Source organism: Thunnus albacares, chromosome 1, assembly GCF_914725855.1.
Source record: "Thunnus albacares chromosome 1, fThuAlb1.1, whole genome shotgun sequence".
NCBI classification, from domain to species: Eukaryota; Metazoa; Chordata; class Actinopteri; order Scombriformes; family Scombridae; genus Thunnus; species Thunnus albacares.
Window position 1 is genome coordinate 40,007,329 of NC_058106.1, and position 24,521 is coordinate 40,031,849.

Consider the following 24,521-nt stretch of genomic DNA (forward strand, 5'->3'; position numbering starts at 1 on the left):
TAATGTAACGACCTCACCAGCACTTGCTATTTGAGTAAAGTATAAAGTTTGCTGTCACTGATAGTTACATACAGTGTGAGTCATGTTTTAATATGTTGTTTAAGTGATAGTTTGTCCAGTTTTCACAATATTCAATACTAACATTCAGTCAGTGATATTGAATGTGTTTCCTTTGAGTGACATTGTTCAGATTGATTTCTGGTGATATCTCGACCTCAACAAGGACGGCTGCTTTTCTCAAATTATCATCCATCAGCTGATGGAGATCAGTGTCGTATCAGCTGCCTCGCATGCCGCCTGCTACATAACAAGCAGCATGCCGCCATAGACAAATGGAGTGCAGTTATTGTAACGTTGTTGTGTGTGTGTTATCTTGTGTTGTTTAGTATCAGTCGCACTACAGCCGTCACTTCATGCCTCTGGGGGAGAAGGAGCGTCAGGATCGGGAGGTGTTTCAGAGGAACATGAAGAGCCGCATGGAGACGTTCAAATCCACCCGACACAAACGACACAAGAAGGAGCGCAGCCTCAAGAAGGCAAGACAGACTTTCATCATGTTTATTCATTTTTACTCTCTACAGGGATCAGTCAAGTTTTATTAATCTGAGATTCATGGAAACAACCAGAGAGATACAAGAAGCTTCATCACAGTGAGCTGGAAGGATGTTTGAGACGCAGTAACATCAGTTTGAGTCGTCTCACTTTTGCTTTGTTTGTTTTACAACTAAAACGGTATAACAGCTGATTATACAAGCTTTATTTATACCACAAAAACACAAGACTGAATAATTACACAGATTAAAGGCTGAATAAACACCAAGAAAGAAATAACTTGACTGATACTTTCTAGATGTATCAGTGAAGCGACTGGTTCTATTAATCCAGCCTCTACTGACCAGTTCACCCACAGTCTCCTCCCTGCAGAGACAAAGGTCAAAGGTTACAGTGATGCAGAGTGAGTGTGCTCTCTGCAGTCCTCACCAACCATCACACTCCTCTGGCTTTATGAAACACATGTTTAGCTGTAATGAGCAGCTTGGGTCTGCTGACATCTCCCACTGTTCATTTGTCAGACATTTCTTTAATGACAGCAGCGCAGCTTTCACCACTCGCTGTTATGAAAGACACGGCGGCGCGCTGATTGAAGGCTCCCGCTTCCTGTTATGGCTGCAGGTTAATTGACGTGATTATTCTGTCCTGCTTTCAACAGCGGCGAGGATCCGACGCCAAGGAGGACGGCAGCGACAAACCCAGACGCAACGTCAGCTGGCAGGACAAAGGTAACGCAAATAAAGACGCTGGTTGCAGCGAGTTACAGAGAAAGGAGCGAAATCATCCTGCTGCAAAAACATCTGCAGACTTTCACTGCTTCTCTCTGGCTGAGGGAGGGTTCATCTGTAGGCCTGAAAGTAATCTTCATCATCATCAGTTTATGGATCAATTTATTGCTTGTTGTTACATTTTAGTCCAGACAGGAAACAGAAAAGAAGGTCAGACTAGAAAACTGCAGCTGACTCATTTATAACATTACATGAAGAGGTTTTATATTCAGGATGAAAGAGCGACATTAAATACCAAAATAAATAAATAAACTGAGATACAGTTTAAACAAACGAGAAGAGGGGAAAAAGGAGCAGAGCAGCCGCAGATGTTGACACTGTGGTTGTTCCTCAGATCCGGTGGTTGTTCCTGTGGAGTCGGAGGAGGAGAAAGCCGAACACTCGGACCCTGAGAAGGAGGAAGATGTCGGGATCACCTTCGTAGCTCGCAAGGCCGAGACACCAAAACAGCGACCCAAATCAGGTAAAAACACAGAAGAAATGACTTTTTTTTAAAAGTGTGTGTGTGTGTGTGTGGACGCTGACAGTAATGATCCTCTGTCCTCCTGCAGTCCCAGCAGCTCTGGACGGGTGTCCGAGTCCGTCAGCCGCCCCGCCTTCGCCCACCAGCGGACACAGCCATTTGCCGTGGAAGGGCAGCGTGGGCTCGCCGCCTCCCTGTGTGTCTGTGGAGGCCACGAAGATCATCCCTGTGGACCTCCAGCAGGCCTGGAACCAGAGCATCTCCTCCCTGGAGAGCATCTCCTCGCCGCCGGCCCCTGCCGAGCCCGTCCACCCGCGGGTGAGCGCCCTCTCCAGACTGGGCGCAGCCCGTCCCGCCTCCTACACCCCGCCGAGCAGCGTGACGGGCAGCACCTCCTCCATCGGAGCGCCACTGGGTCAGGGCTCCTTCTGCTTCCCAGAGAAGAAGAAGGAGGAAGAGGAGGAGGAGGAGGAAAGTGGAGTCTTGCAGGAGATGCAGCCACTCATGTCATCCCTGAGGCCCCCCGGCTCTCTTCCGCCGCCGCCGCTGCCACCCGGCTCGGGCAGGCGGAGGAACCCGTGCGTGTACCTGAGGAGCCTGGTGACGGCGCCGCCTCCTGGCAGCGAGCCGCACAGCCGAGGCCCCACCCAGCTTTAACCACAGATCAGTAAAACATCCGTCACCTGCGGGGCGGAGCAGGAACTGTTCTCCACCAATCAGCAGCTTCAGGACACTTTCACTGACACACACACACACACATCAGGCGGCGTGCTGCCTGTCAGGCCGTCCAATAGGAAACCAGCTCGCTATGTTCTCAGCTCACCTGAGATTTCCTCTCCTGCAGCTTCATGTCCATCTGATCTGATAACCATCAGTCCTGTCGTTGTCTTTGTCTTATCCACGTGTTAGCAGTTAGCACATCTAGTTTTTGGCCCAACGAAGATTCAAGTATCTTCCGACCAGTCCGACCAGTACATAGAGCTCAATCTGTAATCTGAGTCCATCCTGAGGTGACCAGGCTGCAGGGGTCAGAGGTCACCTGTTAGTCCATCCAATCACTGCCGCTCTGAGCTGCACATCACCAGCATGTATGTGTTTCTCAAAGGTGTTTTCAGATTAGAGGAACAGACAGCGGACAGGTGTCAGTAGTTGCTGTCAGTAGAGATGTTTCATTTTTTCTTCTTCTGCTGTTGTCCCGTCAATCACATGACACACTAAAAAGAAACACGGTCACATCCATGACTTAGTTATTCTCTGTTGGCCGGGTCAACAGTTCATTCAAAGAGTCACTTTAATAGCAGCCTGAACAGCCGTGTGTCACCTCTGACCACACCCACCAGTGATGTCACATCTACATCACTGCAGCGAGGTGAGACGTTAAAGCACTGGAGGTCAGGTGAAGTTACTCTTTAAGGCTCCACATTTTAAAGTATGAGTCTGGTGTTATTCTATATTTTACTTCTGGTCATCAAATCTCATGTTTATCCTCAAACTCCTCACAAATATGTCATTTCATTTACAAAATGTCCTCAAACAGCAGCTCACTGTAATTTTTACCAAACAAACATTTGTTGGGGATTATTTTCAGCGGCGGATGAATCCACAGTTGATGCTCTAGTGCAGCGGTTCCCAAACCTTTTAACCTGTGACCCCTTAAAACGAAGCAACGTCTTTCACAGCTTCCTGCTGCTGGAAGCGTTTTGATAGCAGCTCGGTGTCATTAATACAGACACGTTCATGGTGATGAAGGATCATCATCTGACTCATTGACATGTTTTTAATAGTTTGGACACAGAAGATATATCACAGTACTTGTTAGAAGATCAATGAATTGCTGGTTTGAGTCTGAACATGAAGAAAAATGCAGAATATCACCAGACATTAAAATAAACACTCTGAATTTGTTATTGTGTCCAACAGATCCCAAACTGGTGATCGGGGGGCGCTGTTGGTCCTTGTAACAGAATCATTGAAGCATTCATGAACAGGATCAGCTTCTTTAGGTCTTTACAGGAAACCCAGTGCAGTATTGATCAGTCCTGCAATTAAAACTATGTAATCAATCAAAACCTTAAATCCTGCTGAGGGTGAACACTGCTGGATAAATCCTCTTTATTACATTTTGGGTCATCGTAGTTTTGTTTCATTTCTATCAGTTATATAATTGTTCTCATCATGTTCAGTGTTTTTTATCTCAGCTATTAGGTTGGTGAGTAAGATGTTATCACAGCAGGTAGAAATGAAGCATGAGAAATATTATTTAATGGAGATCAGTCTGAACACTGCACAGCTTCACCTGCAGTCACACTCTAAACTTTTAAAACCTTTATTTCTCTGCTTTTCTTTCCAAACAGGTGCAAATATGCATCCACACATCTGACATGTATATTTATTCTATCAAAGCTGCTCATATAAATTCTAAAAATGTATTTTGTAAAGCTGAAAATATATAAAATCTACAGAGTAGTTTATTTTGAACGACCAAAGTGTATAAAAAAAAGAGCATAATGAACATTTATACAGTGTGTATCTGTCTATAACTGCCTTACTCAGTCGTGTCTGTGTTGCTGTGTGTGTGTGAGTGTGTGTGTGTGAGTGTGTGTGTGTAGGAGGAGGCCAATCATCAGACTGTCTACAGGTTTATTATTCCACCAGCAGGTCGGGTGCACGCTGAAAGTAAAGATGTTTCTGTGATTGTTTCTTTAGTTTTCAGTCTGTCGTCTCTCGTTTTGCCAAAGAGTCTGTTCGCCTTAATGTCAGCTTCAGCTTCTTCAATCTGATTCAAAGTCCTGCAGCCGCTGTAGCAGTTTAACTTCAGCTGGAAGCCTGTTTGTCCTCCTCTGTGAGGGGAGGTTTAGTCCCAAATCATGACACTAATGTGCATAACATTGTGCATTTCAGGTAGAGGGTAAAAAAAATACTCCTATTCCCATTCTGCACCCTCCCAAACCAATTTGCAAATCTGAGCCAAGCCTTCACTCACCACTCAAACAACATCAGTCATAAATGTTTTACTGTTGCAGACAACATGCAGTGTTAATACTGTAGAGCTAATTCTCCAGAGAAAGATAAGACTTGTGACTGTTCAGTCTTGTCTTGCTGGTGCTTTTTTTTACTCATTAGATGGAGACTCAGTCTTACTCTCAGCTGTTCTTTTTGGATCCCAAAACAGGTCCATGTTGGTTTTAATGAACACGAACAAACTAGAAAAAGTAATATTACCTCGCTAACAAAACACTCTTATTTGATTGAATGAATGAACATCAGTCTGACGTTGAGAGACAGTCGGTTGATGAAAGAGTTAAAAACACTGTTCCTAGTCAACATAGCACAATATCCCATAAAGCAGTATTTACCTTGATGATGGACTTTGTGCGATCTGTACAGTATGTTTGCCTTTTCAGGCTCTTCCGTGTCATTAAGTCAGATATATCGGAGGTGTCATGACTTGGATGTTGATGTGAATCATATTTACAATCTGAAAAATGATAATTATGTCACTTCCCATAAGACATGACGTTAAGAACAAACTATCAATAAAGTTCAACAAATTAACTGCCACTGACAAAACACAAGATTTATATTCTCCTGTTTAATGGATACATGTAGACTAGTGTGTCGTTTTCAGAATTCAGTCTTTAAAAGTGTTTTATCGTTTATGGTTTTCTCTTTTAAACACTGAGGAGAGAAGTTCTACAATCTTACAACTGTAAAACTGTACGACTGACTGAACAGTTCTTACTGTTCAAACAAACCTCAAACGTACTTCAGGTCAACAGTTTAACCACTTCTCTAAATCAAAGCTCTAGCCAGTATATTAAACTGCAGGTAACCATAGCAACAGCACTGATGCTTCAGTTAACTGACTGGTTAAACTAACCCGAACCATTTGGGTAAAAAAGAGGAGGAGGATTTAAACACAGAGACAATAATGTGTCAGGTGAAAAAAGCTGAATCTTGCAAGCTATAAGATGATGCTGTTTCACTGCAGGTCACTCTGGACTCAATTCTTTCTGTTAGTTCAGCTGCTGTTGGATTAAAACCCTGATTAAACTTTACTGTCGACTTCTTTACAGCTGAATGTTCAGCTGGTGCAGCAGGCTGCGGGGCTGCTCACGCTCTGTGTTGTCTTTCTCATTGCCTCATTGTACCGCAGTGACTGTAATAACAGACAAAAACAGAAACATGTTGCTGCATGTAGAAATGCCTTTATGTCATATAGATACTTGAACTGGAGCTGACACCAGACCAGTTGTGAGGTGGGGTAACAGTTTAGTTCCAGCTCAGAAACCTTAGAAACCTGTCCTGTTGATCCTCACTGCAGTGTTTCATCCAGCTGTCAGTGTGGCTATTTTACTGTTCTTTCATGCTGCACTTACTCTGTTATTCTTTAATTGGACACAGACACAAGAATGTGCTGCAGAGATAACATCTCTTTTTGTTTCAGAGGTTTTTGTTTCATCTGTGATTCAGGTTGTTGTGTGGAAAAATCGAATGAAACGTATCCGCCTTTGTGCCAAATGTTTGTTAGCTTTGGCTTCTGCCCAGAGAACTAAGAGTCAAGTCAATAAATGTAAGGTGTGTTTTCTGAATGAAACCAGCTGCCTCTGTGTTTCTTTACTGATACCTGCTTCAGTCCAAAGGAGTTCAGGACGACATGTGGTTTTTGCAGAAGTACTGTTTTATTTAACTTAAATACTTCCATTTTCCAATTTTGCTTTTCCTGCACTACATGTTAGAGGGAAATATTGTATTTACTCCATCTGATGACTGTAGTTACTAATCAGTTAAATAACTTTGCAGATTCACATACCAGAAACAAAACCTGTATATTAAATTGGTATAAGTGAAATTGCCTCAGTATGTAAAGTAGACAACATTAAAATGCTGCTTACAGATTAAAGATGTGCTCTGATTATGTTGCAGCGCTCAATAATGTTCACACTTTTACTTTTGATGCTTATTTCACTTCTAATACATCTGCACTAAATGCAGGACTTGTAACTGATAATTATAAAAGTGTGTTATTGTTACTTATGCTTAAGCAAAGGATTTATGTGGATTCTCTCTTGTGGACAATACAGATATTACAGCAAGTTAGCCAAACCTACCCTAGAGAATGGCTGGTCAGAAAAGGTTTCTTATACGTACAGTAACACTGTCCTCCTGCAAAAGGCTAAAAGTAATAAGTAATAATGAGTAATATTGACAAACTTAATACCATGATAATCCTGAGAACACATTCTGACAGGGATGTGGAACAGTACCAGTGTTCTGTCTTACTGAACAGGATTAGCGGGTTAGCCACCTAACCTCGGGTGTAACCCTGGCTTTGTGGCCTCACAAAGATGGCGTTCAAACCAAGCTCTGTTACCATGGTAGCTAACGTGGCAGTCAGACCATGCCTTCAAGGAAGAGGTTTTGTTCAAACTAGGGTCCAGTTTGTGTACAACACTCATCACTGCTGCATGAGGGGAAAACAGGAAGACATTTATTTGCAATTTCCAAAATATGATGAAGACAAAACAAGCAAAATACTTGAAGGTTCTCAATGAACTCAAAGGGCTAAATTTCACCAGCACAGAGCCAGTTTACACTAGGTGGATGTGGTTTCCAACCCATTTACATTGGCTGTGATCCTGAACATACAGAAAGTACCAGGTCATGTGTACCAACAACACAGCAAACAATAGAGATTGTCAAACACATATCTGTCACAAATGAGTACAATACTTCAACCTGAATATGAGTTGGCCCCGCTGTCAGCCACTGTTTGAACATCTGGTGAAGCAATTTAGTAGATTTACTCAAGTACAATTTCTACTTTAAAAGACTTTACTTTTCCTCTACGACATTTATCTGACAACTAGAGTCGGTGGTTTCATTGCAGATTCAGATTTTACATTTAACATGAAATAAATACAGAAAACATTGCTGATGCTGGGAAAGTAATCGTGGCTGTTCAGTTGTTCAGGCATTATACCCAGAGCAGAAAATCTCAGTTCAGCTCAATAAAGCACAAAGGGTATAAGCAACACCCATACATAAATATGGGACACATTCATAAAATTTAATTTAGCAAAGTCTGACTGTAAAATGAGGACTGAATGGCAGGATTGCACAACAGTCAACATAAACAAATAAAAAATGGAAAAAAATTCTTTATACAGTATAATGATGATCACTGCTGGCATAAAGTTGTAGAGACCATTCGTTTGTTGAATAAATGCTTAATAGTAAAATCCAAATATCAGCACAACTGATAGACTTGGAAAACTACTTGACAGAGAAACTCACTGTCAATATATACATTGGTGTTGATATTCTGTTCTAGTACTCTGAAGATTTTCAAAATTCAGTTCATTGTAAATCTTTACATCACTGTGGGCACTTTTTTTATTCATTAGATGAGATTCCTCCTCATGGAAAAACCCACTTTAAGAGTGTTTCTAAAATATTTTGACATGTATTTCACCTCTGTTAAAAACTAAGAAAACAGAGAAGCATATATAACATATATTTACCTGAATATGGGATTATAAATCAGTGACATTTTCTTTATAGAAAAGAGTCATTCTTGGCTGCTTTAAAACACATGTCTGGATTTTCTTGTTCTCTTCTTCGTTGTTCTTTGCTTTTGTTTTCTTTTATTTCTACTGACAATCTTATCTGCTTGTCTTTTCTACTGTATAGATTAATTTTGATGTACAGTATTTTCTTTTTTTATTCAGGATATGAGAATTAATTGTCAGGATTTATATTATATCTGTTTCCAGATTTTTGTTGTCATGTTGTTGTAATATTTTATAATAACTTTTTTTTATTATTATTAGTTGTAAAAAAATGAATCAACCAAACCAAGATGGCGGCCGGAAGTTAGTTCCATATCCTTGTTCGTCGCTGCAAGACAATTATGGACGTTTGGTTTTGTCATTTGTATGGGAATAAAAAATGATGACGATATATAAAGATATATATATATATATATTTTATTTCGATAAAAGGATAAAAAATGTAAAATGTTGGTAATGCGTTGTGCAAGGAGCAGCTGACACGTCACTTCCGGGTTAAACCAGTTTAACGTTAACGGTTTTTGTTTTTTTTATTGCAGTGGCTGAAATGAGTCGTAACATGTGAAAGAGGCTAAAATATCTTACATGTTCATCTAATTGAGGATATTGTGCTCCAGCTGGACGGAGGAGTGTTTGAGGAATGAACATGCCTGAAAAACAGCGGTAAGTGTGGACAAACCGGTCCCTGTTTTAATAACTTTGTTTCGGCTATAAAACGAAGCTGAACTCTCAAAAAGTAACGTTAAAACGCTGGAAAGTAATAAACGTTAGATAGTAAATTTTACATAATGTCAAGAATCTGTGCTGTATGAGGGACATTAATGCTTAATGTTTAGGTTTAACGAGTGAAAACCGAACCAGGTAACATAATTTAATTTAGCTGTTGGGAAAAGTTGCCGTTTGAATGTTGAAGCTAACAGTTAGCTGTAACCTTAGCCAGACAATTTGAGGTAAAACTGACGTTATCTGTCGATATTTTCCTGCTGATAACATGCTGGAAATGTTACTGCTGTTTTCTTAAAGTAGCCAGCTCGTTTTCTGACGGCTTAGTTAATTATAGTCATATGGAAACGGCTGTTGATAGTTTAGCCGCTGGTTTAAAGTTAACCGAAGCTGCTGTTTTTGGCGGTTTAGCGTCAGCTGATGGCTTCATTTGCTGTGTGTAAGTTACTTAGAAATTAGCAGAGTTAATGTTTCAGCCAGTTTTAACTTAAAGGAAGAGTTCCCAGTGTTTCCAGTGTGTTAAACCAGTAGTCAGGTGTCCATATGAACATATGAAACTTTCTCTACCAGAAACTAAACAACAACTCTGCAGTTATACTTAATGACACCTTACATGAATTTTATGCCCGGGTTCAGGCCGGTGGTGAGTACAGTGTGGCAGGTTGTCATGACAACAGTAACCTCTTGCTTCTTAACCTTTTTGATTCTAAGTGCAAAACTTTCACCAAAAGTTTGCGAATGCTTTTCTTTTATATTGTTGGCAAATGAGCCGGGTATAAGCAGGATAGTCAACTCGTAGATGTGTGTTAAATGATTTTAAGGCTGATTGATTATCACGTACTTTAGAAGGAATCAGATAATTTGGAGTTTTTCTTCTTAAACAGTGACTGAAGACAGTTAATCGATTACTAAAACAGTTAGTGATTAATACATACATACATAGTGTGCACATCATCAGGAGAAAAGCAGCATACAAAGGAAAAGGAGAGGCTGTCCCTAAATGTCAAGATGCGACATTTCAACCAAACTTACAGTTAAAGTGTGGTTGGAAGTTTAGATCAGAGGCTGTAGTAAAGTCCTGATCTGTGTCATTTGATTTAAATGGCAGAATGCTGTTTGGTCAGTGATAGCCACCAGTTTTTGTTTTAATGTGCAGTAATTTGATGAAATGTAGTTAATAAGCACAGCTTTGCTTTGTGTCAGAATGTCTGTGATTCACTTATCATCAATTTGTCTTCAGGATTCTTTTGTGGTTCAGCATTAGTTATTTGTGTTGCATATTTAGCAGCATTCCTATGGTTATTCTGCTGCCGGTGGTGTTTTTTTGTCTTACCCCAGGCCTCCACACCACCCTGTGACTGACAGAAAGTATTATGTCCTGGAGGTGGGACTTGTAGCTCCTCCAATAAAACTGTCTCTGATTTTGTTTATGTCATTCCACAGTTTAACCTGCAGGTATGTGTGTTGTGTAACACTGTCAGTTCTGTAGCAGCATGTCCTGCACAGGTACGCATACGGTAGGAAGGCAGTTTGTAATGAATGAGGGTCACACTGAGGCTGCACATGTGTCTGTTTTACTGCTCAGTGTTCAACTCTGGAAAGTTATTATGGCTGTTAATGGTGGTGATAAATGTACAATATCAATCAATGGAATCACCTGTGTGGTTAATTTATTGTTTGGGAAATCATCAGATGTCTGTGCTTTCAATCAAATAGACTTTACCTGAGGGGTCCGCACCTGTACACCCATTTAAACACTTTGACAGGCTGAGCAGTAGGTTTGTCGCAGTAGTCCATGTTACATGGTGTTACGCGGTGTTCCGCCGTGCTACTCAGTGATACACAGTGTTACATGGTGTTACTCATTTTTACACGGTGTTAGGTGGTGCTACTTGGTGTTACGCAGTGTTACATGGTGTTATGTGGTGTTACGTGCTGTTATTCGGTGTTACGCGGTGTTGCTTAGTGTTATGTGGCGTTACGCGGTGTTACTTAGTGTTATGTGGTGTTACGTGCTGTTATTCGGTGTTACGCGGTGTTATTTAGTGTTATGTGGTGTTACGTGCTGTTACGCAGTGTTACGTGCTGTTACTCGGTGTTACGTGCTGTTACGCGGTGTTACGCTGTGCTACTTGGTGTTATACGGTGTTACACGGTGCCACTAGTTCCACCTAGTTAATTTTCGTGACCACATTCATCGAATAGAAAAACATTTGTAAAATACTAAGCATGTTACAGGCCTTGACTGAAGTCATTTTTAGGTCAAGGCCACTTTGGCCTTTGATAAATACAGATTTATTGGGGCATCGCTGCCAAAACTAATGGTGCAATAATATTCAAATAACAATAAATAACATAAGTGATAATTATATTGTATGAAGACAAAAACATATACAATCAACAACTGGGAGTCAGTGTACTGAGAAACAATGCTGAGTTTATTAAAACTACACCGAATGTTTGACTTTTTCACAAAATGCTGTCTGATTGATTTTTTTAAAAATGTGAGCAATTCATTATATTAATTGTTATTGTTATATTTTAATGATAAATAGTCTATAAATGGGATAAGGATCAGTCTGAGATCATAGGATCAGTCACAAAAATGACTTGAAACGTTGCATCGCACTGAAAGTAGCAACAGATCTCACAGCTCTGTGTATGTTCATAGTTAGCTGACGCTGTGCAGCAATATCCTGATAAACTTTAAAACACAACATGTATTAATGTTACACAAATGTTTGTAGGAGAAATCTTGAGCTACTGTTGATGTTGGGGAGAAAAAATCTATTCCAAGATGCATCCTGATGCCGATGATTCTGCATCGATTCACAAATGTCAAAAAGTGATTTTCTAACTGTTAGTTAAGAAGGTGATGCTGATGGAACTGAACTGTGAGGGCTGTCTACAGCAGCACACGCTGGACTTCATCCTCACAAAAGGCAGCATTACAGGCAGCCAGTAAATAATTACCTTTGAGAGAACAACATGAGGTATATCGTGAACTTTCTACGCCGTCACTCAGAGACTAACGTTAATGGAAAGCTGAAATCAGAGAGCGGATGGTAGTTTTGCTTGATAAATGATTTTATAATTATTAGAATAATTGGTGATTAATTTCCTGCTAAGTGAGAAATCATTGAGTCCTGCTGCTGCTCAGCATCACAGTGTTGACTGACAGTAGACAGAACCCACATTTAAAAACCATCTGATATTTATTCTGAACATTTCTCCGCCCCGTGGATTCTCGTTGTGAATGCTTTGCAGCTTCAGGCTCTGAGGTGGAGGTTTCGATGTAATGGAGACTCCACCTGTCCTGCAGACGTTGGAGCATGACACATCTGTTTCACAGCAACTGTTCTCAGATCTGTGGCTCCTCTAAGCCCTCAGCTGCTGTTGTTGCTCAGAGTTTATCCTGTGAAGCACAGCCTCGCCCTCTGTTAGGCTTCTCTAACAGTCCGATAAGCCCTGAGCCTCAGTGAAAGCACATACCAACACCTCAGCAGTCTGCTGGCTTTACTGTGAGGCCGCATTTCTGCTGCGTCAGACCTGAAGCATGAACCTCCCTCCACAAGACAAATGCTTTTTAAACATCTTGAGTTTTGTTCCTCCCAGAGGACGGCAGGCTGAAGCATGGAGATCAGTCTGTTTATTACTGCAGTAAAGTGTTTAGACTAGGTGGTCTGATTGACTCGTGGTGTTTCTCTGATTGTATGAAAACTTCTCATTCAAAGCTGAATCTGAATGTTTTTAACGCTAAAAGTGTAAAAATGAAACATTTACTGTGGATGGACCAGTTAGCAGTGACTGACATCCTGCGTCCCATGATGCCGTGTTCAGGCTGTAATGGAGGTTCCTGTGAGTAGTGAACATTATGTCTACAGGATCCGGCTGTGTCACTGTTCTTCAGCAGACATGTCTAATATAGTTCAGGGTTGTTTTTTCTACATTTTTCTTGTTTTACAGCAGATTGAATACACGTCTGCGGCTGGTTTAGACACTAACAGATTCTTTGACAAACATTTGTGTCCCTAATGTTCTCTGTGATCATTTTAAACGTCAGTACAGTCGATCTGCTGTCAGTAACCTGGATTCTTGTTCATTTAATCAGATGATATTGTGATCATGAATCTATTTGCAGCAGCAGCAGGTAATAACTCCTTGTTAACTCTTAGCACTGTATTTATGAGCCCTGATCAAATTTGACACTTCTGACAACAGAAACAGAAAATTATGGAAATGAGAAAAAGCTTATTGTGAGCCGAAAAGCAGCTGAAATATTAACAGTTAAAAACACAAGATGTGTTTTCTAAAAGGGGAAAACCAGAGAGGAAGAGCAGACGGCCTCCCCAACACACAACACACACTCCCAGTTCTGGGAGTTTGAGGGTTCTGTGCAGTATCTTAGCTGTTCCTAGGACTGGTCTCTTCTGGACAGAGACCTCAGATGTTGTACCTGGAATCTGCTGGAGCCACTCTCCCAGTTTGTGGGTCACAGCCCCCAGTGCTCCCATTACCACTGGCACCACTGTTGCCTTCACTCCCCACATCTTTTCTAACTCCTCCTCTTGGTATTTATCGATCTTCTCATGTTCCCTCTTCTTGATGTTGCTGTCACTTAGGATTGCTACGTCTATCACCGCTGCCTTCTTCTGTTGTTTGTCGATCAACACGATGTCTGGTTGGTTAGCCATCACCAGCTTGTCAGTCTGGATCTGGAAGTCCTACAGGATCTTGGCTCGGTCATTCTCAACCACCTTAGGAGGCGTCTTCCATTGTGACCTTGGGACCTCCAACCCATACTCAGTGCAGATGTTCCTGTACACTATGCCAGCCACTTGGTTATGGCGTTCCATGTACGCTGTTCCTGCCTGCATCTTACACCCTGCTATTATGTGCCGAACTGTCTCAGGAGCATCTTTGCACAGCCTGCACCTGAGATCCTGTCTGGTGTGGTAGATCCTCACCTCTATTGATCTTGTACTGAGTGCCTGTTCTTGTGTTGCCATGATCAGTGCTTCTGTGCTGTCCTTCAGTCCAGCCTTTTCCAGCCACTGGTAGGATTTCTTGATATCAGCCACTTCTTCTATCTGTCTGTGGTACATGCCGTGTGGGGGCTTGTCCCTCCATGATGGTTCCTCCTCCTCCTCTGCATCATTGGGTTTCTGCTGCCTGAGGTTCACTTAGAAGTTCATCTTTGGGGGCCATCTTCCTGATGAATTCCTGGATGTTGGTTGTTTCATCCTGGACAGTGGCTCTAATGCTCACCAGTCCTCGGCCTCCCTCGTTCCGCTTAGTGTACAGTCTCAGGGTGCTGGACTTGGGATGAAACTCTCCATGCATTGTGAGGAGCTTTCTTGTCTTGATATCAGTGGCCTCTATCTCCTCCTTTGGCCAACTTATTATACCAGCGGGGTATCTGATGACTGGCAGGGCGTACGTGTTGATGGCTCGTATCTTGTTCTTCCCATTCAGCCGACTTTTCATAACCTGCCTTACTCTGTGTAGGTATTTGGCTGTGGCTGACTTCCTTGCGTATTTGTAGCTGTCCTGAACATCTGTAATGCTGCCCTCTGGTAGCTCAACCCCCTCGGTCCTGATCACCTTCCCTCTCTTCGATACCATCCGACCACACTTATCTAGTCCGAATGACATTCCGATGTCGTTGCTGTAGATCCTGGTGAGGTGGATCAGTGAGTCGATGTCCTGCTCATTCCTGGCATACAGCTTGATGTCATCCATGTAGAGGAGGTGACTGATGCTTGTTCTGCTTTGGAACCGGTACCCGTAGCCACTCTTTGAGATGATCTGGCTGAGGGGGTTCAGGCCTAGTGCATCACCTCGGTATATGCTGCACACAGTTTCTCATTTTTCAAAAAGACAAGATTTGTGAAATGTAAAATAAATAAACAATTATTTACACCTGTACATGATGTTTGAAATGATCATGTTTCCGCACATCAGACATGCTCAGATCTCTCTCTCTCTCCTGGAATGAGAATAATTGATCCGTGGGCCTGTTAATACCGGGGTTGAGTTACAGCCGTACCAAAGTGCTACAGTCTCTGAAGCTGTTGGCGCATTCACACTGTTCTCAGTGGTCCTGCAGACTTTTCAGGTGTCATCTGGCTTCCACGTCAGAAATGCATCTTTCAGACCTTGAATATGTTTTATTTATAAGACATTTCATTTTAAGGTGATGGTATAGTTTTTACTTCCTCTCTTGCAACACTTGGACACGACTCGGCCTGCACACGTCTCTTTATAAAAGAGAAGGCGGCACTATTTTCAGTCTCTTGCTCCAGTAGACTGTGTGCCAAACCATTCACTGGTGTTCTTAGTTCACTGAAATACAATATGAAACATATCTGGCAGATAAGATAAATGGTCTTTAACTGCATTAATTAATGAATTAATTAATGTGAGATCATCTTACAGTCTCCGGCTTGAGGAGAGGAGGACTGCTCCGCTGTGTCTCCAGCAGTAGAGAGCAGCATCTTTTTCTTTGTTGGTTTAAGCTCGAGTGCTTCACCTGGTTCACTGTCTCTCCTGTGTGGAGGACTCAGCCACACAGAGCAGAGCAGAGCAGCACCACAATAAATAACATCAAAACACAGCAGAGACTCACACTGAGCTGAAACGAAACAACTGCACATAAATTAGATAAATAACATAAATAAAGTCAGTCATTTATAGTCGCCGTCTCGCTTCTTCTCTGCTCTTTCTCAGTGTGGGCGGCGCTGTAGCTTGATTTAAAACATTCAGTTTACGCCACAGTCCCATTTAGAACATGTAATTATTCAGTTGTTGTGACATTTTCTAATTAATATGATGCAGTGTTTGTGTGTGACTTTTCATTTCTTGTGACTCTGTAGAACAGAGAGCAGCAGTTTGCTGTCATTACGTCTCCCTAAAGGCTCAGCGTTTGTTTCCTCCTGCAGGACGGTGATTCTGACGCGGTGTTTGAGCTGCAGGCCTGGACTTGATTCAGCGTCTCAGAGCAGAGGAGCAAAGATCCTCAGCTAACATGGTAAGAAGTGAGATGTTTATGTGCTGAGGGTCAGCCGGGTCACTTTGGTTCTGTCTCTTTATTTCTACTCAGCGGCTAAATGGATGTAATTGTTTGTGTAGCCGGCAGCCTCACCTGGCCTGGTGGGTGTAAATCAGAAGGCTAATTGTTAGTTTTGTCAGACAGCCATAAACAGCAGACTGAGGAAACAGGGTGTATAATGAGGACACACCCGCTCAGAGCTGCAGCTCCCACACTGATGGACATACAGGCCTGTTTCTATTCAGATCCACTCTGACTAGAATGCAGCATGTCCCCTCAACACGTCCCCTCAACACGTCCCCTCAACATGTCCCCTCAACATGTCCCCTCAACACGTCCCCACAACACGTCCCCTCAACATGTCCCCATAACACGTCCCCTCAACACGTCCCCTCAACACGTCCCCTCAACATGTCCCCTCAACACGTCCCCACAACACGTCCCCTCAACATGTCCCCATAACACGTCCCCTCAACATGTCCCCACAACATGTCCCCTCAACATGTCCCCACAACATGTCCCCACAACATGTCCCCTCAACACGTCCCCTCAACATGTCCCCTCAACATGTCCCCTCAACACGTCCCCTCAACATGTCCCCTCAACATGTCCCCACAACATGTCCCCACAACACGTCCCCTCAACATGTCCCCTCAACATGTCCCCTCAACATGTCCCCACAACATGTCCCCTCAACATGTCCCCACAACATGTCCCCACAACATGTCCCCTCAACACGTCCCCTCAACACGTCCCCTCAACATGTCCCCATAACACGTCCCCTCAACATGTCCCCTCAACACGTCCCCTCAACACGTCCCCTCAACACGTCCCCACAACATGTCCCCTCAACACGTCCCCTCAACATGTCCCCTCAACATGTCCCCATAACACGTCCCCTCAACATGTCCCCTCAACATGTCCCCATAACACGTCCCCTCAACACGTCCCCTCAACACGTCCCCACAACACGTCCCCTCAACATGTCCCCTCAACACGTCCCCACAACACGTCCCCTCAACATGTCCCCTCAACACGTCCCCTCAACATGTCCCCTCAACATGTCCCCTCAACACGTCCCCACAACACGTCCCCTCAACATGTCCCCTCAACATGTCCCCATAACACGTCCCCTCAACACGTCCCCTCAACATGTCCCCACAACACGTCCCCTCAACATGTCCCCACAACACGTCCCCTCAACATGTCCCCACAACACGTCCCCTCAACACGTCTCCTCAACATGTCCCCATAACATGTCCCCTCAACATGTCCCCTCAACACGTCCCCTCAACACGTCCCCTCAACATGTCCCCACAACATGTCCCCATAACACGTCCCCTCAACATGTCCCCATAACACGTCCCCTCAACATGTCCCCTCAACACGTCCCCTCAACACGTCCCCTCAACACGTCCCCACAACACGTCCCCTCAACATGTCCCCTCAACATGTCCCCTCAACATGTCCCCATAACACGTCCCCTCAACACGTCCCCTCAACACGTCCCCTCAACACGTCCCCACAACACGTCCCCTCAACATGTCCCCTCAACATGTCCCCTCAACATGTCCCCATAACACGTCCCCTCAACATGTCCCCACAACACATCCCCACAACACGTCCCCTCAACACGTCCCCTCAACACGTCCCCACAACACGTCCCCACAACACGTCCCCTCAACACGTCCCCACAACACGTCCCCACAACACGTCCCCTCAACATGTCCCCTCAACACGTCCCCTCAACACGTCCCCTCAACATGTCCCCTCAACACGTCCCCTCAACATGTCCCCTCAACACGTCCCCACAACACGTCCCCTCAACATGTCCCCTCAACACGTCCCCTCAACATGTCCCCATAACACGTCCCCACAACACGTCCCCTCAACATGTCCCCTCAACACGTCCCCTCAACACGTCCCCACAACACGTCCCCTCAACATGTCCCCTCAACATGTCCCCTCAACATGTCCCCATAACACGTCCCCTCAACACGTCCCCACAACACGTCCCCTCAACATGTCCCCACAACATGTCCCCTCAACACGTCCCCACAACACGTCCCCTCAACATGTCCCCTCAACATGTCCCCATAACACGTCCCCTCAACACGTCCCCTCAACATGTCCCCACAACACGTCCCCTCAACATGTCCCCACAACACGTCCCCTCAACATGTCCCCACAACACGTCCCCTCAACACGTCTCCTCAACATGTCCCCATAACATGTCCCCTCAACATGTCCCCTCAACACGTCCCCTCAACACGTCCCCTCAACATGTCCCCACAACATGTCCCCATAACACGTCCCCTCAACATGTCCCCATAACACGTCCCCTCAACATGTCCCCTCAACACGTCCCCTCAACACGTCCCCTCAACACGTCCCCACAACACGTCCCCTCAACATGTCCCCTCAACATGTCCCCTCAACATGTCCCCATAACACGTCCCCTCAACACGTCCCCACAACACGTCCCCACAACACGTCCCCACAACACGTCCCCTCAACACGTCCCCTCAACACGTCCCCACAACACGTCCCCACAACACGTCCCCTCAACACGTCCCCACAACACGTCCCCACAACACGTCCCCTCAACACGTCCCCATAACACGTCCCCACAACACGTCCCCACAACACGTCCCCTCAACACGTCCCCTCAACACGTCCCCTCAACACGTCCCCACAACACGTCCCCTCAACACGTCCCCTCAACACGTCCCCACAACACGTCCCCTCAACACGTCCCCTCAACATGTCCCCACAACACGTCCCCATAACACGTCCCCTCAACATGTCCCCACAACACGTCCCCTCAACACGTCCCCACAACACGTCCCCATAACACGTCCCCTCAACATGTCCCCATAACACGTCCCCTCAACACGTCCCCTCAACATGTCCCCCTCGTGCTGAGTGATGTAAATGATATTACCATCCGACCACACTTATCTAGTCCGAATGACCTTCCCATGTCGTTGCTGTAGATCCTGGTGAGGTGGATCAGTGAGTCGATGTCCTGCTCATTCCTGGCATACAGCTTTCAGCTCCTTTTAACGTGTTGACCGTTCATGTTAAACACACCTGATCTCTCTTTTCTCACTTGCTTAAACATGATGCAGCAGCAGAAGCACAAACCTGAATTCTCAATTATGAACAGCTGACAAAACAACAAAACTGATTTACTGCCATTAAAGGCGTCCTAAACAAACAAGTCATGTTTACATTGTGTGTATCCTCGACGTCTAACAAACATGTTCTTCCTCATAAAACACATTTGAATCCTGCTTTGTTTACATCCATGTTAACTAACTCGCATTCTTCTTCATCTCAGCCTTTGTTGATGTATTTCTGCATTTCCTGGTACGTTACAGCCACCTGTAGATCAGTAGAACAAAGTGAGACCATTAACAGGACTGTTACTGTCACCATACATATGTCAACTCAAAGCTACTAGAGGTCAGAAACTCCACAGGGAACCTTTGAGTCAAACACATTAAGTAAATCTTACTCTATATGGGAATATATCAGAATGAATAAAGAGTCAGTGAGAGAAATGTTCTTTCTGACTTTTACACTGAGCTCAGTTTTGTTTGATGGGCATGCAGAGATGCACCGTTCCCTGTTTGTATTTGCTTTAGATGGTGATTGAATTGTGTTGTGCCTTACAGTGATCATTACCGTTTTATAAGCATTTATTGGTAATCAATCCTCCAGCCTCAGGGGACTGTGGGTGCCCAGTTGGGAGGTCCTTGTCTTTCTTTGGAAGCTGAACTGCCGGCCCCGGACCGGCCGGCCAAGAATGAAGCTATTCTCTGAGGGCTTAGCTCCAGGCCTGGCCCCGCTCCTCATTGGTTGCCTGCAAATTGTTCCGCGAGGTGGAAAACCTGCTCACATTCTTCTCTGATGAGCTGTGCTGTCGCTCTGCCCGCCTGCCTGTCAGTCTGAACACACAGCAGTAATTTTCCATCAGAGCAGAGAGAGCAGAGATGTGTTTTATAGATGTGTTGTCAACCTGTCGATGCCTCAGCCCCCCTCAGCACCAGTAATTATACAGAGCAAGAACCAAACTGGCCCACCAAGGTAGGCTGTGCTGGATAATCACCACTTTCCTTCCAGTCAGTGGGAGGCTGAGACTCTACATGTGACTACATGCTGCTCAGTGTCGTCAAACTGCATCACAAGATTTCACTTACTGTTGTTTACTCATATCAAATACAGAGCTATTACATCACAGAGCATGAAAACAAACACACGGCTCAATTAAAAGATTTACATCATGTCATCTTGAAAACATTGGTTCATTTTATGCAGTAATAACAAATACAGATGAAGCTTTAAAGATTCACAGATAATCTGTGAGAAAATAGTTGAAAAAGCCCAAATCTCAAGATGACAACAGTCCAAAATCCAAACATACTGAGTTTACTGTCACGTTAGACCAATAAATCCTCACAGTGGAGAAGCTGGAACCATAAAATAACTTGATTGATTAATAATAAATAGATAATCAAAATAGTTGTGATGAATTTTCACTTGAATCGGTATCTTTGGGTTTTGAAGACGTCACCTTTGACTCTGGGAAACATTTTATAGACAAACAGATGGAGGATGAAAATAATCTGTTATAATACCAAAGCTGCAAAGATGAATCACTGATCAGCTGATTGAAAGAAAATTAATTGGCTACTATTTTAATAGTTGGTTAATTGTTTAAGTCATTTAACAATGAAAAATACCAAACTTCTGAAGGTTCCAGCTTCTCAAACTAGAGAATGTTCTGCTTTATAATTATTAATTATACTGAGTATGTTTGTATTTGTAACGGTTAGTTAGAAACAATTAGATATCAATGAATCAAGAAACTTAATTAAATAATAGTTGAAGCCTTTTTAGTACCGTCAACTCTGAGAACTAGATGGTGTTGATATTTTTCACAGTTCTTTTTGTCTGTTTGTAGGCTGAATGATTAATCAGTTAATCTAAAAAGAATCTACACATTAATAATATATATTAAGCATTAATAAAATGGGCTTCCCCTATTAAGACAACCCATAATGTAAAATATTGACGAGTTGGGAGGTGTAAAATGTTGAAACTTGTTATATTTAGTTGCTTGTATAAATGAAAGTTAACTGGGATTGGATGGCAGCTGCTCTGGTCCAAACTTGTACATATTCAGCAGTGCGATGAAAGGAGGCTGGTCGGAGCCATTGAAGCTGCAGACAGGTTGGAGTGTCGGGGTTTAGGGAGCCTCCAGGGAAGCCTGGCGGACACCTCAAAGGTTTGGACTGAAGGCAGACTCCACAGAGACCCCTTCAAGGGTTCAGAAGCAGACCGGTGCTGTTTTTAAATGACCAGTTCACATCAACAGAGCAGTCGCAGCGAGAAGAGACGGCAGGGAGCCATTTTAATACAGACGGGGAAGGAAAGAGAAAGAGAGAGCGCTAAGCTTGAGACTAAACAGTAAAGTGTTCAACGTTTCTGGTTGGGCTTTTATTACCAATGACATGTATGTTACTTTACTGTGTACCAAATCATGCCTTCATACCTGTCGCTAACAGGCACTTTAATGTCTGTTAGTCTGTCGGTCCAACAGGTTGGTCCAGACTGAAAGATCTTAACAACTTTCATCGTCATGAAATGTGGTTCAGACACAAAACTTTGGTGCTTCTTAATCTGCCCATCATTTTGTTTCTTAATCATTTTATCTATAAAATGTCAGATAAAAGTGAAAAATGCTCGTCACCATTTCCAAAAACATAAGTTAACACATTTAAGTGTAGTTTTATTTGCCCAAAACCCCAAAATATTCAGTTTATTGTCATATATGAAAGAAAAAGGCATCAAATAGTCACATTTGAGAAGTTGGAACCATCAAATGATTAGTCAGTTGTCAGAAAATAACAAAAGCATGTGGTCAAGTCAGGTCAATTTTTATTCATATAGCCCAATATCACAAATCACTAATTAGCCTCAAGCTTTACAGTCTGTACAGAAACATCCTGTCCTCAAAAAAACTCCCCAGAAAAGTCAGATTACTTTGAAAAAAATAAAAGCAGACATGATGTTCACTGTTTTTTGATTTTCTAACCATCAGCAGCAAGTTTTTACATCTTCACAGGTTGATTTTTATAATGTATTGGACTTAATGGACACTAATGACTGCCTGTTTAAAGTAATGTGAAGTTTGCTGAGTCATGCAAACTGCAGCACATGAGAGCATTAAGCCAACATGTGAAGCTTATCCTGCATGTATTAACCTACAGACATCACTGCAGTATGGTTTGCTGGTATTGTGGCGATCGCCGTCCTCCATGGACCCCTTTTGGTCCATGGAGGTTTTATTTTTTTAAAACTTTCCTCCAGCCGAGAAAAGTGATTTAAAAATCTGTGACATCATCACAATGTAAAGTCTATTGGCCGAGCGGGAGCTCGTGGGGGGGTCCAGCGGGGAAAACACTACTGCGCATATTCAGTGGGCCGCACAATGCAGAAGCAAACCCAGAAGCTAGAAACTTTTTTTGGCGTATGCGCCAGGCGAGCAGTTCCTATAGGACTGAAAGGGCGCCATTTTTAGTCTGGTATCCAGCTCTTATAATACATCCATGAACAGCAGTCTGGGAGCTAACGCTAGCTAGCAGCAGTCTGGGAGCTAACGCTAGCTAGCAGCAGTCTGGGAGCTAACACTAGCTAGCAGCAGTCTGGGAGCTAACGCTAGCTAGCAGCAGTCTGGGCACTAACGCTAGCTAGCAGCAGTCTGGGCACTAACGCTAGCTAGAAGCAGTCTGGGAGCTAATGCTAGCTAGAAGCAGTCTGGGAGTTAACGTTTGCTATCAGCATTCTGTGAGCTAACGCTAGCTAGCAGCATTCTTGGAGCTAATGCTAGCTAGCAGCAGTCTGGGAGCTAATGCTAGCTAGCAGCATTCCGGGAGCTAGCACTAGCGCTGGAACTGACTCTGTTTGTAGGGAATTTAACTGTTGTTTCTCCCACACATTGGACTGCTTCAGTCTCCCAGTGGACCCTTTTCACAGCAGACATTTTGACTGGTCAAAGCATGAAAAGCAAAGTAATAATAACGCTAATGATGGCTTCGTTCCATTAAGTGTTCCTGTAAGCCATGTTACTGACTCCAAGCCACAAACTGTAATCAGGACAACGTTTCAATCCCACTCAGATCTTCCTCAGGTCAACATTTTGTGGCTTGGAGTCAGCGTGCAGGGCGTGATGTGCTAATTATTCTCCTTCAACCAGTGAGTGAACATGAACCAGAGCAGGAACTGGCTCACCGTCATAAAATGCATCATTCATGTTATTAATTCCACCTGTGCTTCTGGCAAAATGTCTGCTGTGAATCAGACAAGTTGAGCTGACTGTTTTTCTTGTTGCATTGTCATAATTATTTGTGTGATATTTCTTCTTCATTCCTGAATGTTTTGTATAGTCAGTGTTAGGGCTGGCGATTAATCAAATTTTATTTTCAATTACAATTTTGGCTTCCAGTGATTATGAAACTAAGATAATTGAGATAAAATGATTATTGTGCCACGTTCCATTTTACAATGATGCTCTCGTTTTGCTTGTTATAAATCCAGCGCACCACTTTCCTTTACAGCGGTGAGCTTCCTCCCTCCCTGAAAGCCCAAACTCACTCTGACTGGGAATCCACACAGGAAGCGAGATGTGAGCGGCGTGTAAACGTTCTCTATCTGTTCAATCCACACCGACTCCGAGCGGCGTTCAGCTGCAGCTCCAACTGCCTCCAACAGCTGACTGACAGCAGACATTTACTGAACCTAAATACTTTTCATAACAGCTCCACAGGAAGAAATCGACAGTGTTTGTATTTATTGATTCATTGATTTTATTTCCCTGCCTACCGTAGCGATGAGGTGAATCTGCCTGTAGTGAAACAGGCAGCTCACAGACACACTGGGAGTCTTGATCGATCAGTAAGTTCAAAACACATATACAGCAGGATGTTTGTGTGATTTAAACAGCTGTCTGTGCAGATTACGCTTCACTAAAAGCAACAGAAATAGACTGGGAGCTTATAAAAACACAGTGGGTCTCTGTGAGATGAGCGTCACTCAGAGTCTGTTTGGATTCATAGATTTAATAAATGGAAGCGTTTCTGTTCTGTGAGTCAGTGAGTAATTGTGTTAAATAATCGTGATATCAGTATTGAACAAAATAATTGTAATTATGATTTTTGCCATAATTGAGCAGCTCTAGTTGGTATACTGAACATTTAATGTCAGACTGATCTCTGACTGTCACCTCTCCACTACAGTATTGATTAGCTTATAGTGTAAATGATCTCTTTATCCTTTTTGTGCCTCTGATTGTGAACTGTTTACAT

At 43.4% G+C, this 24,521-nt stretch overlaps 3 protein-coding genes and 1 long non-coding RNA gene across 7 annotated transcripts in view; 3 read left to right on the forward strand and 1 right to left on the reverse strand.

Moving 5' to 3' along the window:
• Positions 1–6,400, forward strand: part of slc9a5 (solute carrier family 9 member A5) — a 34,954-nt gene extending 28,554 nt beyond the window's left edge. Inside the window, exons 13-16 of the mRNA XM_044358534.1 lie at positions 387–536; positions 1,211–1,280; positions 1,675–1,803; positions 1,892–6,400. Of these exons, the coding sequence (XP_044214469.1) occupies positions 387–536; positions 1,211–1,280; positions 1,675–1,803; positions 1,892–2,460 (918 nt within the window). The 3' untranslated portion in view covers positions 2,461–6,400. The remainder of the gene's footprint in view (positions 1–386; positions 537–1,210; positions 1,281–1,674; positions 1,804–1,891) is intronic.
• LOC122986896 (NLR family CARD domain-containing protein 3-like) overlaps positions 1–24,521 on the reverse strand; it is a 1,497,050-nt gene that overhangs the window by 1,336,924 nt on the left and 135,605 nt on the right. The gene's annotated exons all lie outside the window — the stretch shown is intronic.
• The window catches only part of LOC122986857 (NLR family CARD domain-containing protein 3-like), a 934,102-nt gene that overhangs the window by 405,889 nt on the left and 503,692 nt on the right, over positions 1–24,521 (forward strand). The window lies entirely within an intron of this gene.
• LOC122987674 overlaps positions 8,854–24,521 on the forward strand; it is a 54,976-nt gene continuing 39,308 nt past the window's right edge. For 2 of the 4 annotated variants that reach the window (XR_006404554.1, XR_006404555.1), the window contains exons 1-2: positions 8,854–9,038; positions 16,040–16,128. This is a non-coding gene — a long non-coding RNA (uncharacterized LOC122987674). The remainder of the gene's footprint in view (positions 9,039–16,039; positions 16,129–24,521) is intronic. The other 2 variants (XR_006404556.1, XR_006404553.1) reach the window with 2 other exon arrangements.